General features: G+C 35.4%; 3 protein-coding genes across 3 annotated transcripts in view; 2 read left to right on the top strand and 1 right to left on the bottom strand.

Moving 5' to 3' along the window:
- Positions 1–364: 364 nt before the first annotated feature.
- LOC111482452 (transcription factor CYCLOIDEA-like) lies at positions 365–1,929 on the bottom strand. Its single transcript, XM_023128278.1, has 2 exons — positions 999–1,929; positions 365–609 (listed from the first exon to the last, which is right to left on the bottom strand). The coding sequence occupies exons 1-2, from the start codon at positions 1,873–1,875 to the stop codon at positions 551–553; spliced, it is 936 nt and encodes a 311-aa protein (XP_022984046.1). The 5' UTR covers positions 1,876–1,929; the 3' UTR covers positions 365–550.
- Positions 1,930–9,194: 7,265 nt separating this feature from the next.
- Positions 9,195–11,901, top strand: LOC111481602 (transcription factor bHLH30-like). Its single transcript, XM_023127168.1, has 2 exons — positions 9,195–9,907; positions 11,199–11,901. The coding sequence occupies exons 1-2, from the start codon at positions 9,341–9,343 to the stop codon at positions 11,655–11,657; spliced, it is 1,026 nt and encodes a 341-aa protein (XP_022982936.1). The 5' UTR covers positions 9,195–9,340; the 3' UTR covers positions 11,658–11,901.
- Positions 11,902–12,946: 1,045 nt separating this feature from the next.
- The window catches only part of LOC111479749 (ubiquitin receptor RAD23d-like), an 8,396-nt gene continuing 5,914 nt past the window's right edge, over positions 12,947–15,428 (top strand). The window contains exon 1 of the mRNA XM_023124631.1: positions 12,947–13,160. Within this exon, the coding sequence (XP_022980399.1) occupies positions 13,095–13,160 (66 nt within the window). The 5' untranslated portion in view covers positions 12,947–13,094. The remainder of the gene's footprint in view (positions 13,161–15,428) is intronic.

The following is a 15,428-nucleotide window of genomic DNA, read 5'->3' as shown; positions in this document are numbered from 1 at the left end:
AAAAAAAAAAAAAAAAAAAAAAAAAAAAAAAAAACCAAACCAGGCTCTCATATCTCTGAAAGAAATTCTTCCTACCGTGGTCTACAAATTTGGCTAGCTCATCATATGTACCAAATTATTAGTTCCAAAAAATAGAAACTATATTAGAACTTCAATTTGATTTATTAGCCATTTAATTTCTTCCACAATTACTATTCCCAGAACACTAGAGGTATCTTAAATAACGTCTATCTCGAGCCCTAGTTAAGTAGATAGGACATGTAAAAAACTCTAACGTTAACTATTAAATTATTATCAAACGAGTCTTAACAAAGATAGTCATGTTCGAAACGACAAAGATAACTTAAGTAAACAAGAAAATGACTTATTAATTCAAGTAGTACATAGAAACAACATAAAATGGCTTGAGAAGACACAGCTGATCGATGAATATGAACAGAAATGGGAAAAAAAAAAACATTTAATTTCCAACATTAAACAATACCTTAAATTTCTGTCTGAAATTTCAAATCTTCAAGCTCTTCTCCTTCGCTTGATTTCAATTCTTGCTTCATTCTCCATAGAAGATCAGTACACCATCAACTTCATCCAGCTCCGACAATTTCAAACCTGCAAATTACATTTCCACTCGAGGAATTTAAGGATCTTTGCTTAAAAATAAAGTAATTAAGACCATAACTTATATTCAACAAAAGTACATAGAAATTCTATGGTTTACAGTTCAGTCAAAATTAAATATGATATAAAATAGTAAACTTGATCTTATAATGCTCAATTAGGGTTTATCTTGAGAAAAATTAGAAAGAATGGGGTTATTTTGAATTTTAAACAATTTAGCTTGTAACCCAAGCCTGTTAGCAGATATTGTCCTCTTAGATTTTCTCTTTCGGGCTTTCTCTCAAAGCTTTAAAATACTTTTGATTGAGAAAAGTTTCTACACTCTTTTAAAAAAAATGTTTGAGTTGGGATCGGAACAAAACCCTAATTTTGGAAATTACCTGCAGGCGATGCTCTCATGGTGTCCAAGGACAGGGTGCCCATATCCATGGAAGAACCAGAACCAGGAAGAAGATGAATCTCCCCAGAGCATGATTCCTTTGAAACCCTTTTATCATAACAATGATTACTAATCAAAGAAGCTGAGTTTTTGGCTTTGGACCCCAAATTTTGTGGGAAATTAGCAACACTCTTGCTTTTGGTGCTACTTTCTTCAATAACATCCTCCATCTTACAAACCCCAACTGGGTTTACTTCAAAATTTGATTTTGATATCTCGAAACGACCTCGAATCAACTTCGCTCTTGTTCTCTCTCTCGCTCTAGCTCGTGCTTTGAATCTCGATTCTTTATCAACGATCCTTAATTTCCTTCTCTTTTTCCCTCTAGGTACTTCCTGATCACGATACAACGAAACATTTCTTACGAGAGTAGACCCAGAAGAATGGACTTTTAATAAGAATTTCTCCTTGAGCTCCTTAATTGCACTTCTTGATTTGGTAAACAGCCATTCCACTGTCTTGCTTGCTTTATCAAACCCAAGCATGTCTTGAAGATCAAAGAAACGTCTAGCAATTTCAAGTGAAAGCCTCATTCTTCTATCTCTTGGCCCTTTTGAGGTGCAGATCTTGCTATGCCTGTCCTTCGCCCCACTTGATCTCTTCCTAGAAATGGGGTTGTCTTGGGATGAAGCTTTGTGGGCGGTTGTGGTATCATTATTAGTGTTGTTGGCACTTCCAAGCCCAATTTCAGGGTACAAAATGTGACCAAAAATGAAGTCTTGATCATCAAGAAAAGGGTTGAAATTATAGCAATCTATGGTTTGTTGGAATCTTTCATCATGGATTTGGATGGAATTGTCAATTGAAGAAGCTAGCATATTCTAAATCTGGATATTCAAATTAGAATATACCCAAAATGATGAAGAACATGATGAACAGGTTGACGAAGAATGTGTAATAAATTTGCATAAGAAATGTGGATTGTGATGTTTATAAAGTGGGTATTGAAATGTTGATGATGGGTAAGGAGAGAATGATATTAAATGGGATAGATATTTGATATCAAAAGGCAGAAGAAATGGAGACATCTCACGTGCTTCAGGATAGAACTGAAAGCAACTTATCCAATTGATTTGAGAAAAAGGCTGTGACACTGGGAGGACTCACTGCACACACACAAACAAATTGGAGCTTCTAAAATAAAACATTCGAGTCGATATGAATTTGAAATTCGAAATCGATACTTGATAGCTATGACACGCTCCAACAACGTGACAACGTTACTGTTTGACTATCCTCATAGACAAACCCTAATTTTCTCAGCATTTTTTTTTTTTTTTTTTGTTCTTACTCACGTGGTACTTCCAACTAAGTGTCACGGTTATACTTGTTCAAGGCGTGTTGTCTATGGTCGCATGTCGGATGTCCCGATCATGCTTGTCCAAGACGTATTGTCTATGGCTAATGTCATTCCAAACCCGTTTTACATGCTTTCATCTTAGTTAGGTTTTTATTATTTCATGTTACGTTAATACGAAAGTATATGACCGTTCACCAAAATCATGCTTACACCCACCAGGCTAGAATGCCTCAAAATGTAGTACAGAAGATATGATTAGTTGTCATTTCTTTCTACCTGAGTTACATAATCACTTTTTAGCTTATAATATTAGTTGTCATTTCGTTCAAATTATTTTCAACGTATTTCTTCGCTTACGTTTTCTAAAATATTTCTCTTAAACGTGATTCGAGGCTCAAGCATACATCGATATTGTTCGTGAAGTCTGAATTTCTCATAATTAACCTGTTCGTTGAGTTAGAACAAAGTACCGCACAATAAAGACGTAACTAATAGAGCGATAGAGGGGTGAAAAGGGGAATTCAAATGATGAATGGAAGACTGCCAAAATTACGTACATTTGAGTCCACTTTAACCTCTCCATGTAAAACGTGAAGAGTATATTATTTTTCTGAGCAGGAGACTGAATGTCGCGTCAAGATTCTTTGACCGCTCCACTTTCAATTTTAAACCATGAAGATCCTCCAACCTCCCAAATAAGACAAGACAGTTTTAAAATGTATAAGTGGTTAACATTAATTTGTTTTTCTCTCTAATTGACGTGAAATCTTATCTTTAATGTTTCAATTTTATGAAATTGTGAATCGAAATGTATCGATAAAGTGTCGATATTGTTGAATATTCCTTGTTGATATTTTTGTTATATTTCATCCGTTTATCTGTGATATAATGGAATTGTCAATTTCTTCTCTCATTTGAAATGATTTTTTAATACGTATATCTCAACGAAAATATTAGAAGTTTGAATCTCAACCCAATACATTGAAAAATATAACGATCCTCGTTAAATTAGATTGTAATGACTCTAATTTTCTACTAACCTAAAGTTACTACTATATCCATAACATAATTTATTTATGCAAAATCATCTATTTAAAACGACTTTATAAAATGATATTATGAACTTATACACCATCTTAAACACAATACAAATGAAATATTCAAAGTAAATTAAAATAAAATTAAGAAAAATATTAAAAAATAAATGCAAATTTAAAATGTAACTAAATGTAATATTTCCACCGTTTACACTGCTTTTCAATTATTTAATTCCAAGGAAAGGCTTCAACTTTTTTAAATAAAGTCATGGTGGCCCAAAACTTAAATGGGCTTCATGGCGGCCCAAAACTTGGGATGGTGGAAAACAGTGAAAAATTAAATTATGTATATTGTTGGATAATTTATATTGATACACTTGTCGGTTGTTCTACAAACTAGAGGGACACGTCACAGGTAGAGGACAACACGTAGTTAATCCACCGAGGATTTGACGGAGTTGATTCGACGTGTCATTATATTTTGTTGTTTGAGGAGGAGCGACATGTCGTGCGGACATTGGCTCGGAAAGGAAACGGGGGTTGATTCCTACGGATACTTCTTTACTTGAAGCAACCATGACGTCATCTGAAGGCTCGGGCTGACACGTCGTCTGCAAATTTGTTACATGATGTTACGACAAGTCGTCTGCTCATTTCATTTTTTCACTTTGACCTTGACCATTTTATTTGCTATGACCAAAGTGTATGTCTTAGTGGATAATTTCTCGGTGCTTTTTCAATTTTTTTTGGTAATTTAATCATTTATAAGTTAACATTTTACACTGCACCTCATAAAATATTAGGGTTAGGTAATGATAAATTTGCACAACATGATTATACTAAGTTAAAAGTGGACATCCACTCTAAGTTTAGGTCGATCAAGATCTAATCATAACATACTTAGAACTAGAAAAATTATAGGTCAAGTAATTACCTATAAATACATTATTTTAACTTAAAGGTCTATAGTATATGGATAAGATTGAAGGTCTTATTCGGATAACACTATTGATATGACCCACTTCAAATCGTTTATATGGAGATATGTAAGTGGGATATAAATCGGCTAAATATATATGAAATATCTCGTAACATTAAAATATAATTTGAATATTTCAAGGAGTCTTGTAAGCTACTGTCTCTCCTTTTTGTAGAGTTTTTGCTCTTATATGTATTGTTTTCTTTTAATATGGCTTTCGATATTTCTGATATACGATGAAGAATTCATTCACATCAAAAAAAACATGAAACATAAAAGGGTCCCTTAAATTCATTTTGTCTCTCAAACATTTTTCTTTGAAATCAGTCACCTAATTAGGTCAAACTTTTAGTACGAGCTCTTTACAAAAGTCAAAGGTATGTTAAAATTTGAGACAATACATAGTTATGAAGATTAATAATGAAAGTTAGGAAACGCAAAGGAATTCAAAGAAAGCAGTGATGATATCCAAAAAGGCCACTTGGTAGCTTGTGTAATTATACTTCTGCAAAGGCAAAAGGGATACAAGTATAGATTGGTTGAAAGGAAGCAACGTCATGACAGGGTGGGATTGATATCATCATATAACCCACCAAAGCGGCCCTATAATTCTCTCATGCCTTCTGGAGGATAGCTAGTGGAGGCGAACCCTAGCTATCATCAACCCTTTGAATCTGTCTTTCATATCAATTTTTAACCAAAAACACACACACCACAACACAACACAACCCTAAATCATTAACTTCGCTGTTACTTCATGTGCTCTCAACATTTCTTCAATCCATTTGTGTACCACCCTCCTCTATAAATATATTTATCTAGGGTTTCACATGAAAGATTCTAGTAAAATCTTGGATTCGATGAACTGTTCAATTCAAATTCAATTCACCTTCATCGTCCTATATCCATGAGAATATCGTTCTTAATTATTAGGGTAATCAATGATGTTAATTACGTATTATTACACGTAAGACGTGTCGTCTATGGTTGCATGCCTGTTCCAAACCCCCTTTACATGCTTTCATTCTAGATAGGTGTTTACCATTCCATATTGGGTCAGTATGAGGTGTATGACTGTTCACCAAAATCGTGTCTACACCTGCAAGGGCTAAAATGCCCAAAAATGAACTATAGAGGATATGACTAGTTGTCAACTTCTTCCTACCCGATAGTTATATGCAGTAAGCCGTTGTTATTGTTGCCTTTTTGCTTACATTCTCATATAACACCATTACCAATCTCTCAAATCTTGCTTTCAAAACTCTTTTTCGAAATCTCTCTACCACCGTTTTCTAAAACTTTCTTCTTGAACCGGGGCTAGAGACTCGAGCATACGTCGGTTGGCTGTAGGCGACACAAGAACGAATAGGCTTAACTCACTTGTTGTTGGGAAGTGAGTGCCGCCCAATCACAAAGTCCATTGTAACTTACTTTTGTTATACACAATCTTTCTTTGTGATAACATTGTGAGCCAATACGCTTGACTTAGTAAAAGAAATTAGTAACTTATGAAATAGCTTTAGGATAATTTTTATTAGTTCTTAATAGTATTACTAGTCATTTTTATCCTTAGTAGAAAGTTTAGGAAATTTACCCGTGATTTCTGTTTTATAAATACTCGTCAGAATCGAAAAGCATGATGCTTAATGTTATTTCGTTCAAAGAAACTCTCCCTTCAAATTGTTCTTTCTGCTTCAATTATTCGTGCACTTTGATCAAGGGTCATATCGAAGAAACGTCTCCATTTCCACCGAATTCATAATGTATACTTTTTGAGTTGAAAAGAAAAGTGCTGAAGTTTGAACATCTTCAAAAGGACATGATTGAAAAAGTGAGAGCAAGCTGATTATACATATAAGGTAAAACAGAATTTCCACAGATAACCATGCAACAACACCACCCGTGCTCTTCACTCTTTCAAACTCAAAGAGAAACAATGTTCTTCAAGTGTGGAGAGCACAAATGAAACATCTTCTTTGTTGTAATTAATCAAACACAAAAACAGGCAAATCTCAGTAACCCCTTTTGATTGGATACGACAATATGGTTAATTAAGACAAAAACTGAGTTCTTTTGTTTCTATATATACCTGAACAATAATGTTGTTGAATAGGGGTTTAATGATTTTGGGTTTGCTTTTTGTAAGCCATGCTCTGCTAACGTGACTGTTTGTTTACCAGAACTTGCCGGCCAACACCCTCCACGCCTTTCTTCTCCCAATTCTTTTTCTTTCTTTTGCCTTTCTTTTTCTCTCTGTGTCTTGTTTTTGCCGCAAGAGCTTGGGGAGAGAGGGAGATCGAGATTTGGAGCAAAGGGTGGTTACAAATCACGAACCTCCACAATGACGTGATATTATCCATTTTGAGTATAACCTGTGATCGTCCCCTTCATTAGTCAATATGGGACTCATTCCCAACAATTTTTAACCATCCTCCTTTCAAACAAAATACACTGTATAGAGTCTCTCCCCTGAGATCTATGAAGCCTTCGAATAACTTTCCCTTAATTGAGGTTCGATTTCTTTCTCTAGAGCTCTTGAACAAAATATATCATTTGTTCAACACTTAAGTCACTTTTTTACTACACTTTCGAGGATCACAACTTCTTTATTCGACATTTGAGGATACTATTGATATGTCTAAGTTAAGGGCATGACTCTGATGTCATGTACACGCTTTGTTTGACTTTTGAGAATTTTATTGAAATGGTCTAAGTTATGGACTCATATCGACAGAGATGTATTCTTTACTTATAAATCTATGATCATCTTCTTAATTAACCAATGTGTGATTTTTTCCCGACAATCCTCAACCATTATTAGATTGAATGCAGGTAGGTAAGTAGAGGTTTCATGTGTTGTGAGTAGCATTCGGCTAATAATGGTCTTTATAGGTGGAATTGTGAAGAAATAAAAAGCTTGGAGAACCGTGTATTGTTTCAATAAAGTGACTGGAAACATCTATTATTCCCCCCTACTGCCTCCCCCTTGCAGCAGCTTAGGTGACAATTATCTTATCAACACTTGGAGTGCGCTACTCGAGTTCTATGTCAAAACATTGTGAAAATTCCATGTAAAATAGCGTGGTTACTATTACTAGTTCATTGTATTCATCGACATTGCATTTTTTCTATTCTTATTTGTATTCTAGTTGAGTTCGAACTTCTTGCCGGATGCAACCTTCATAGCAATTATTATCGATATCACCGCTCAAATCTTCCACACATTTGTCGTCACTAATAATGACACTGAATGCAAGGAGAAACACTAGAGTCTATTTATTTCTGTGTAGTTCTACTTTCGAAAGAATCAAGTTTGGACTTTCATCATGTTGGTCACTTAACAGAAATCATTTAACATTTTAGATAATTCATAACCTATAATAGACAAGATAGATGATATTAAATGATGAGAAACATGGGAATGTGGTGAAAACTGAATTGGACCCATAATTACATATGTTCTCTAGAAAAATGTAGCTTGAATTTTTGGGTAAGAACATGTTCCATTAGCGTTAATTGAAAGGAAAAGGAGAGTATTCCCATGGCCCTTAATGAAGAAAGGTTGGTACTTGATGGTCTCAAAAAGTCATTAATTTTGATGCAAAGGTGTGTACCCATAAACATTTGAAGATAAACCCATCATGATTAATGCACAAAGATGGGTGAACCTCATAAACTTTTGTGTTTGTATGAATGAATGAGAAGGAAAGAAAGAAAGATATGGAGTGTGTTCCAAGACACAATGATTACATGGTCTCAACGAAGCCGAAAGGGTTGGCGTGGACATGGCTAAGAGCATGGAACAACAAGGTGGGGGCCTAAACCATGGCTCATGCCAATAGGGGAACCCAAAAAGGAAACATAATTTTTTTTTTTTTTTTTGTTCTTTTTCTGTTTGTTTTTAAAGAAGTGTTCATGTGATTCAATAATCCCAACAATTCCAACTATCTGACCAAAACTATAAAAGTTGGGTTGAGTTAGATTTCCTTTTTTATTTTGGACTGGATTTAATTTTCGAAAAATAAAAAATTTAGACTGCTTCACAAATCAATATGACTTGTCCACCCAAAAATATATGGAGGTTAATAATGCATCGTGAATATATTTGATATTTTAATTTTATAATATTCCTTTTAAATGTAATAATATCAATTTGTAATTATGATTAAAAAAAATAGATAAAGAGAGAGAAAAAAAAATAAATATAGATAAACAAACTAAAAATAAAAATAAAAACGAATAAAGGGAAAGGAAAAAAAAAATGTTTTAGCCAAAGCCAAGCTTTTTACTAGAATGAACTTTTTGTGTTTTTTTTGTCATTGTTTGGTTGAGAAGCAATGTTTTTGTATGTTCGCTTTCTTTTAAAATGTGCTATTGTTTTTCTCAATCACATCATAAAGATCAATTAGATTATACTTATACGTCAAAACATAACGGCAATATACAATGAGTTAAAGTAGATAATATCTATTAACAGTAAATGTTGAGTTCCAAAGAGGTAGATTGTGAGATCCAATATCAGTGGGAGAGGGAAACAAAACATTCCATTTAAGGATGCATAAATTTCTCTTTTGTAGATGCGTTTTAAAACTATAAGACCGATGAATATAAATAATAGGTAGTAATGCATATTATAAAGTATAAATTAAATGGGGTTTATTCTTTTTGTCGTATGAATATAATAATGTGAGTTGTTTTTAATAATTATAATATCAAAGATCTCATCTCCCATCCTACAAAAGGTACAGAGAATGGACAAAGAATAATGGCGTAAGAAGAAAGTAAAGCAGAGAGAGAGAGAGATCTATATATTGGAATGGTGGTGGGAGAGATTTGCAGAGAGAGATATAGATGACTGAGAGAAAATAAAAGGATTATCAGAAGAGAATACAAAAGGGAACCAAAAAGACCCAAAATCAAAGCTAAGATTTTGATCAAAAGGAATACAAACCTTTTATACTTCTGATATGCGTGGGGAAGATCAGGAAGAGGAACATCATCAGCAACAACAGGAGTGTTCACAAACAATTGAGAATATGTTTCAACAACAGCTTCTTCTCCACCAACACCTACAAAACAACAACAACCACGACAACAACGGAGACCATCATCATGGAACTGGAAGAGGGTTAATTTTTCCACCCGAACTCGTGTCGCCGGTTCTCCAGCCGTGGTCGTCGCTTAACCCTTTTATGATCCCTCCCCCACCATCGTTACCATGTTCATCATCATCATCCTATGGTGGTTTGTTTAACCGGAGGCCACCTAATTGTCTTCAGTTTGCTTATGATGGTTCCTCTTCCACGGACCACCTAGGTCAGATCATATCCACCACGCTTGGACCCGTGGTTCATCCTGGTTCCATGGCTCCCTTTGGGCTACAAGCTGAGCTTGGCAAAATGAGTGCGCAAGAAATTATGGATGCTAAAGCTCTTGCAGCTTCTAAAAGCCATAGTGAAGCTGAGAGGAGGAGAAGAGAAAGAATCAACAACCATCTCGCTAAGCTCAGGAGCTTACTCCCTAATACCACTAAAGTAAGCATTTTTATATACAAATCCCAATTCCCATTAATCTAACTTCGCATATATATGCTTTCACGTATTATATTGATTTTCACATACCCTTTGGTTTCTTTGTTTTTATATTCCTACTCTCTTGCATTGTTCTTTTGGATCAAGTTTCAATCTTTGAACATATACAATACAAAGCTTAGTTAGGCTTTTAAAATATCAAGTTTTTTGCCTCTCCTTGATGTTTTTTTTTTTTTTTTTTTTTTTTTTCTTTCCTTGAAGAGGGTTAGTTCAACAAATATAGGACAGGTGATCAACTTTTAATGTGAGATTCCACATTGGTTAGAGAGGGGAACGAAACATTTCTTTATAAGTGTATGGAAACTTCTCCCTAATAGACAAATTTTAAAACTGTGAGACTGACGGTATATGTAACGGGCTGAAGTGGACACTGTTTACTAGCGGTAGGCTTGAGCTCTTACAAATGATATCAAAGTTAGACACCAAGTGATGTGACAACGAGGACAGTGGTTCTCAAGGGGGGTGGATTGTGAGATCCAACATCGTTTGGAGAAGGGAACAAAACATTTCTTATAAAAGTGTGGAAACCTCTCCATAGTAGACTCGTTTAAAAACCATGAGACCCGTGAGACTGACGGTGATACATAACAGGCTGAAGTGGACACTGTTTACTAGCGGTAGGCTTGGGTTCTTACAAATGATATCAAAGTTAGACACCACGCGGTGTGCAACGAGGACACTGGTCCTCAAGAAGGGTGGATTGTGAGATCCAACATCGTTTAGAGAAGGGAACAAAACATTTCTTATAAAAGTGTGGAAACCTCTCCATAGTAGACTCGTTTAAAAACCATGAGACTGACAACGATAATATAACAAGCTGAAGCAAACAAAAACTACTAGCCGTAAACTTGGGCTGTTACAAATGGGATCAGAGTCAGACACCCGGTAGTGTGCTAGAAAGGACACTGGCTCTCAAGGGGGTGGATTGTGGGATCCCACATTGGTTTGAGAGGTGAACGAAACATTCTTATAATGGTGTGGAAACCTCTCCCTAGTAGACACGTTTCAAAACCGTGAGACAGATGGTGATACGTAACGGGCGGAATTGGACAATATTTATTAGCGGTGGACTTTGAGTTTTACATTAAAAAAAATGATAGGTGTCTTTAACAACAGAGGTTTGATATTGATAAGCTTTCTATTTCTCGTGAATAAAAGAAGTTACACCAAAACGGTAGAATTAGGGTTAATACTTACGTAGTTTTGGTTGAGTTTTATACGTATATACACACAGACGGACAAAGCTTCACTGCTAGCCGAAGTAATACAACACGTGAAAGAGCTAAAACGGCAGACATCATTGATAGCTGAAACAAGTCCAATCCCAACAGAAGTTGACGAGGTAACAGTGGACGATGCCTCAGAGGAGATGATGATAAGTGGAGCCAAATTTGTAATAAAGGCTTCCCTTTGCTGCGAGGACCGCTCTGATCTCCTCCCTGACCTCATCAAAGCCCTCAAATCCTTGCGTTTAAGAACCCTCAAAGCTGAAATCACAACGCTTGGTGGGCGTGTAAAAAATGTGTTGTTTATCACTGCTGAAGAAGAGCAACAACATGATCCCGAACAGCAACACAATATGAGCTCTATTCAAGAAGCACTCAAAGCTGTGATGGAAAGAACAGGAGGGGATGATTCTTCTTCAGCAAATATCAAAAGACTAAGGACCACAAATAACATCAATATCCTTTGATTTATGGGCTTTTTTTTTTATGAGTGGTAGTGAAGTTAAAAGAAAAACCCTAATGAGGCATGGCTCCCTTTTTTAAAAATGGATATCCACTTGCTTGGTTTCAACCACGTTTTGTTACCTTTCATATACAACTTTGTATCCACAAAATGGAATTTCAGCTTTCTTGATATCATCTTGGTCATGTTGGATGAGAGTCTCACGTCTGCTAATTTAGCGAATACTATCTCCATTCAGATGAGGCATCTTGGGAAGCTCAAAGTATAGCCACGAGAGCTTATGCTCAAAATGAACAATGTCGTATCATTGTGGAGAGTCGTGTTCATCTAACAGGTCAAACATAAAGTATTGGTAAAGCCTAAACATTATAACTCGTACCCAAATGCCATAACCAAAATACTATGATACTAATTGTTGTAGGGGAAGTATAAGAGGAAGCTAGATCGATTGTACTCACACACCCACGAATGGAAATTAAACAATGAGACAGATTTACGTGGTTCAGAAATAAAAAATTCTCTTATGTCCACTAGTGGTAGCCAATTACTATAACCGAAGTGTTTACAAATTTATCTTTCACACTTTCACATTATAACGTTTCACTCACAAAGTTCCTCCTAATTGCCTCTAGGCAAATACATGACAAAATAATGCTAGATAGAACTTTATATAAGTGTAACAATACTAATTTTCATACATAAATCAAGATGATCCATGTATCAAATGAGAATATGAACCGAAAGAGTGAATACTCCTTTTATAGCCTTACAAATAAACTGACCACAGCTGGTAAAGTAAACAAATCTTTAAACAAAAAAATATTTAAACTAATCCTTAAAAATACTCTAACTACTTTCAACTCAAGCGGGTACATAAAATACTAGAAGTGTTGACTGAGACATGATTTATTTGAGCTTATCTTGTCAACATTTAACTCAATTTTCTTATTTTATTTTTCTTAATTTAAGAGAAAATTCTTAGAAATGGGTTAATAAATCGGGCGGGTCCAATAATGAAGGTGAGATGAACATAATCCAACGAATCAAGCGGTGATAGCGGACTTCATAAACGCACAGTTCAAAGTGGAAGGCCACGTCGGATACAAAATGCAAAAATCTTATAACGTTTCCAGCTTTTATCATCAACGCATAACCACAAACTCTCCCACTCGCTCTCACCCGCTCTCTTCTCTCATCGTCGATTAAGATTTTCAAAGAGCGTTCTCTGTACGCGCCGTATAGCGCGTGATTGTGGCTTATAATCCCTCTTGTATAAAACCACGGAATTCTGATCTGCCTTTCTTTTTTAACTTGCGCTTTCGGTTACCGTCGTTCGAAGGCTTTGCTCTCTCTAGGGTATTAGCATAATTCTCTCGAATCCGGCGTCGGACCTGCTGCTGTGGTCTTGCATCTTCGCGAAGGCCGCGATCGATTTCTGAAGATGAAGATTTTTGTCAAGACTCTCAAGGGCTCGCACTTCGAAATCGAAGTTCAGCCTGAAGATATGGTCAGTTTACTTTCTTTATCGGTTTCAGTTTTGTTTTTCATTTAAATCGTTCGCATTAAGATTTTGACTCGGAATCGAGGCTCTTTAACTACGTTTTGGATTCCGGTTTGTGCTTATTACTTCCAATTGAAATGTAATTAGGGTTTGTGCGATGGTAGTTCGTTGTTTTAGTTGTTGAATTGGTGCTTGTTGTGCGATCGAATTGAATTGCGATTTGGAATTTGCATCTTGCTCGTCGTGGTTACTGCACTAATTCTGTAACGTTTCTTTTGTTATTTTTTCCTAGTATAACATTAAGTAGTTCTTTTTTTGTTTTATTGTTTCCATTATTTGTAGCTACTGGACGTGTATATTGGTATGCGTTGTCATTAGCATTAAGTTGCGTAGTTAATCTAATACTTGCGTACTTACTTACAATTAACTTCACAACTGATGTCATCGTTTCCTATGGGGACTTGGACCAGAAGTGATCACGCTGCTCGTACTTTGAGAATGATGTATTAAATTCGAAACAATAAGAAAGACAAAGACGGCAGGTCTTAAGACCGATTGAATGAGTGATTAGAGAAGCTTTGAATGGATAAGAATTATTTCATTTGTAACCCAAATATTCAGTAAGGAAAGGAAGGATAAGGCACCAATTCCTACATAACAATAAGAAAGGTAAAAAAACAACCAATCGTTTATTTAAACAAGGAGCATCATTTAGAAGGCTTGATAACGCTAAGATCCATAAAGTTAAATACACTTTTAGACTTACTCACATACTATTCCTGTAAGTCGTGTATAAACATAATGTTCTTGTAATTCTAAAGAAATATACTAATACTGTGAGCTAGACGTCTCACTGCTTTTTCTTGATCCAATCAACGTCCATACTCACCTATTCCTCTAGATTCTGGAACAATTAAGTATGTGACCAAATTAATGATTCACCTAATTATTTTTTCTCCCTTGGTTTTTCAGCGACATTAGACTTCGAGTGATGAAATTATATGTGGCCCAGCAATATATCATCTCTACTGTAGTTTTCCATTGAACTGATCCTTTCAGCTTCACGTTGTGAAGCGATGCAATTCCCATTATAGAATTGCAAGAAACCTTAGCCCCTCCCTTATAAGCAGATGCATCGTAGTATCACATTTGTGCCTGATTCATCTCCTCCTCTTTGCATTCTTGTGGAACTACTTAATATTTTCAAGTATTTGTTTTGCATATGTTCCTAAAGGTTGTAGGTGAAGTTCTCTTTCCACTTGAAAGAAAACCCTTCTTTGTAATTTAGCATCTAGCAATCTCTTGGATGAGGAATTTTCTATGTAATTTGGACCTTGTCAAACCATTTTCATTCAACCTTCTCCTTTGTGTTCAATATAGTGGGGTTCTACATATTAGGTATGTATGGGAGTCATGAGTAATGACAACCTTTGTGAATGCCCACAAGTTCCACCCATGATTTCCTGTCTTGTACAGGAAGATAATTCTTAATCCTCTGCCATTTCTTCATTCTGTCGGGTTAAGCATTTATATCTTTGCCCTAATCTTGTGTTTCAACCTCTCCCCATTCCAAAGTGCTTTCCTATACCACACAAGTTATAACTATTTAGGAAGCAATTAGGTGTTCTAATTGCTTTTAACCGTCTCTAAGGATTCTGTCATGCACAAGAGCCAATAACTTCTCGTGCAACATGCACTCTTGTAGCTTCTAATCATGATCGAAATTTGACCTTGATCACACTTGTAGCTGGCTTTTAGTCCATTTTCCTACTGTTGTTATTCTACGTGGCTTTTAGGTGCATGGTGATTACACTATTGTAAGTCATTTCTCTAATTTTCTCCTCAGATTCTCAAGATAGAGCCGATTCTAAAAATTAGGTCTAAATCAAGTAATAGTAGTTTTATATGAAGGGGCTGCATTGAGCCTATGTAAGGATATCACTTTTTATTTTTTCTTCCTTTTTTTGAAGCTACTTCCAAAATATGTGGCCTGTCACTTTCACTTGCTGCCAATCCGATTAGGTCAGAGGCACAATCAAATTAGATGTGTTGGCCATGAATGTTGATTTTTTATTTTTTATTTTTTTGGAATTCTGAAATGCTTGGAAGTCACCCCTGATAAAATATCATCATGGAATTCAGCGATGATGCTAATTAATTTAATAGCCAAAATGTAATACGTCAAAATTTAAATATTTAATTGATAACTGAAGTGTATAAATATATACTATCATTTTTCTTTATCCTTTTTTTTTTTTTTTTTTTTTTTTTTGT

This window comes from Cucurbita maxima, unplaced genomic scaffold (genome assembly GCF_002738345.1).
Source record: "Cucurbita maxima cultivar Rimu unplaced genomic scaffold, Cmax_1.0 Cma_Scf00001, whole genome shotgun sequence".
NCBI classification, from domain to species: domain Eukaryota; kingdom Viridiplantae; phylum Streptophyta; class Magnoliopsida; order Cucurbitales; family Cucurbitaceae; genus Cucurbita; species Cucurbita maxima.
This window is presented reverse-complemented; position numbering and strand designations above follow the sequence as displayed.

Excerpts from the sequence above, each read along its gene's own strand:
- LOC111482452 (XM_023128278.1), bottom strand. The coding sequence starts at position 1,875 with ATGCTAGCTTCTTCAATTGACAATTCCATCCAAATCCATGATGAAAGA. Across the intron at positions 610-998 it reads CATGAGAGCATCGCCTGCAG|GTTTGAAATTGTCGGAGCTG; the intron begins GTAATTTCCAAA and ends TGTAATTTGCAG.
- LOC111481602 (XM_023127168.1), top strand. The coding sequence starts at position 9,341 with ATGCGTGGGGAAGATCAGGAAGAGGAACATCATCAGCAACAACAGGAG. Across the intron at positions 9,908-11,198 it reads TACTCCCTAATACCACTAAA|ACGGACAAAGCTTCACTGCT; the intron begins GTAAGCATTTTT and ends ATATACACACAG.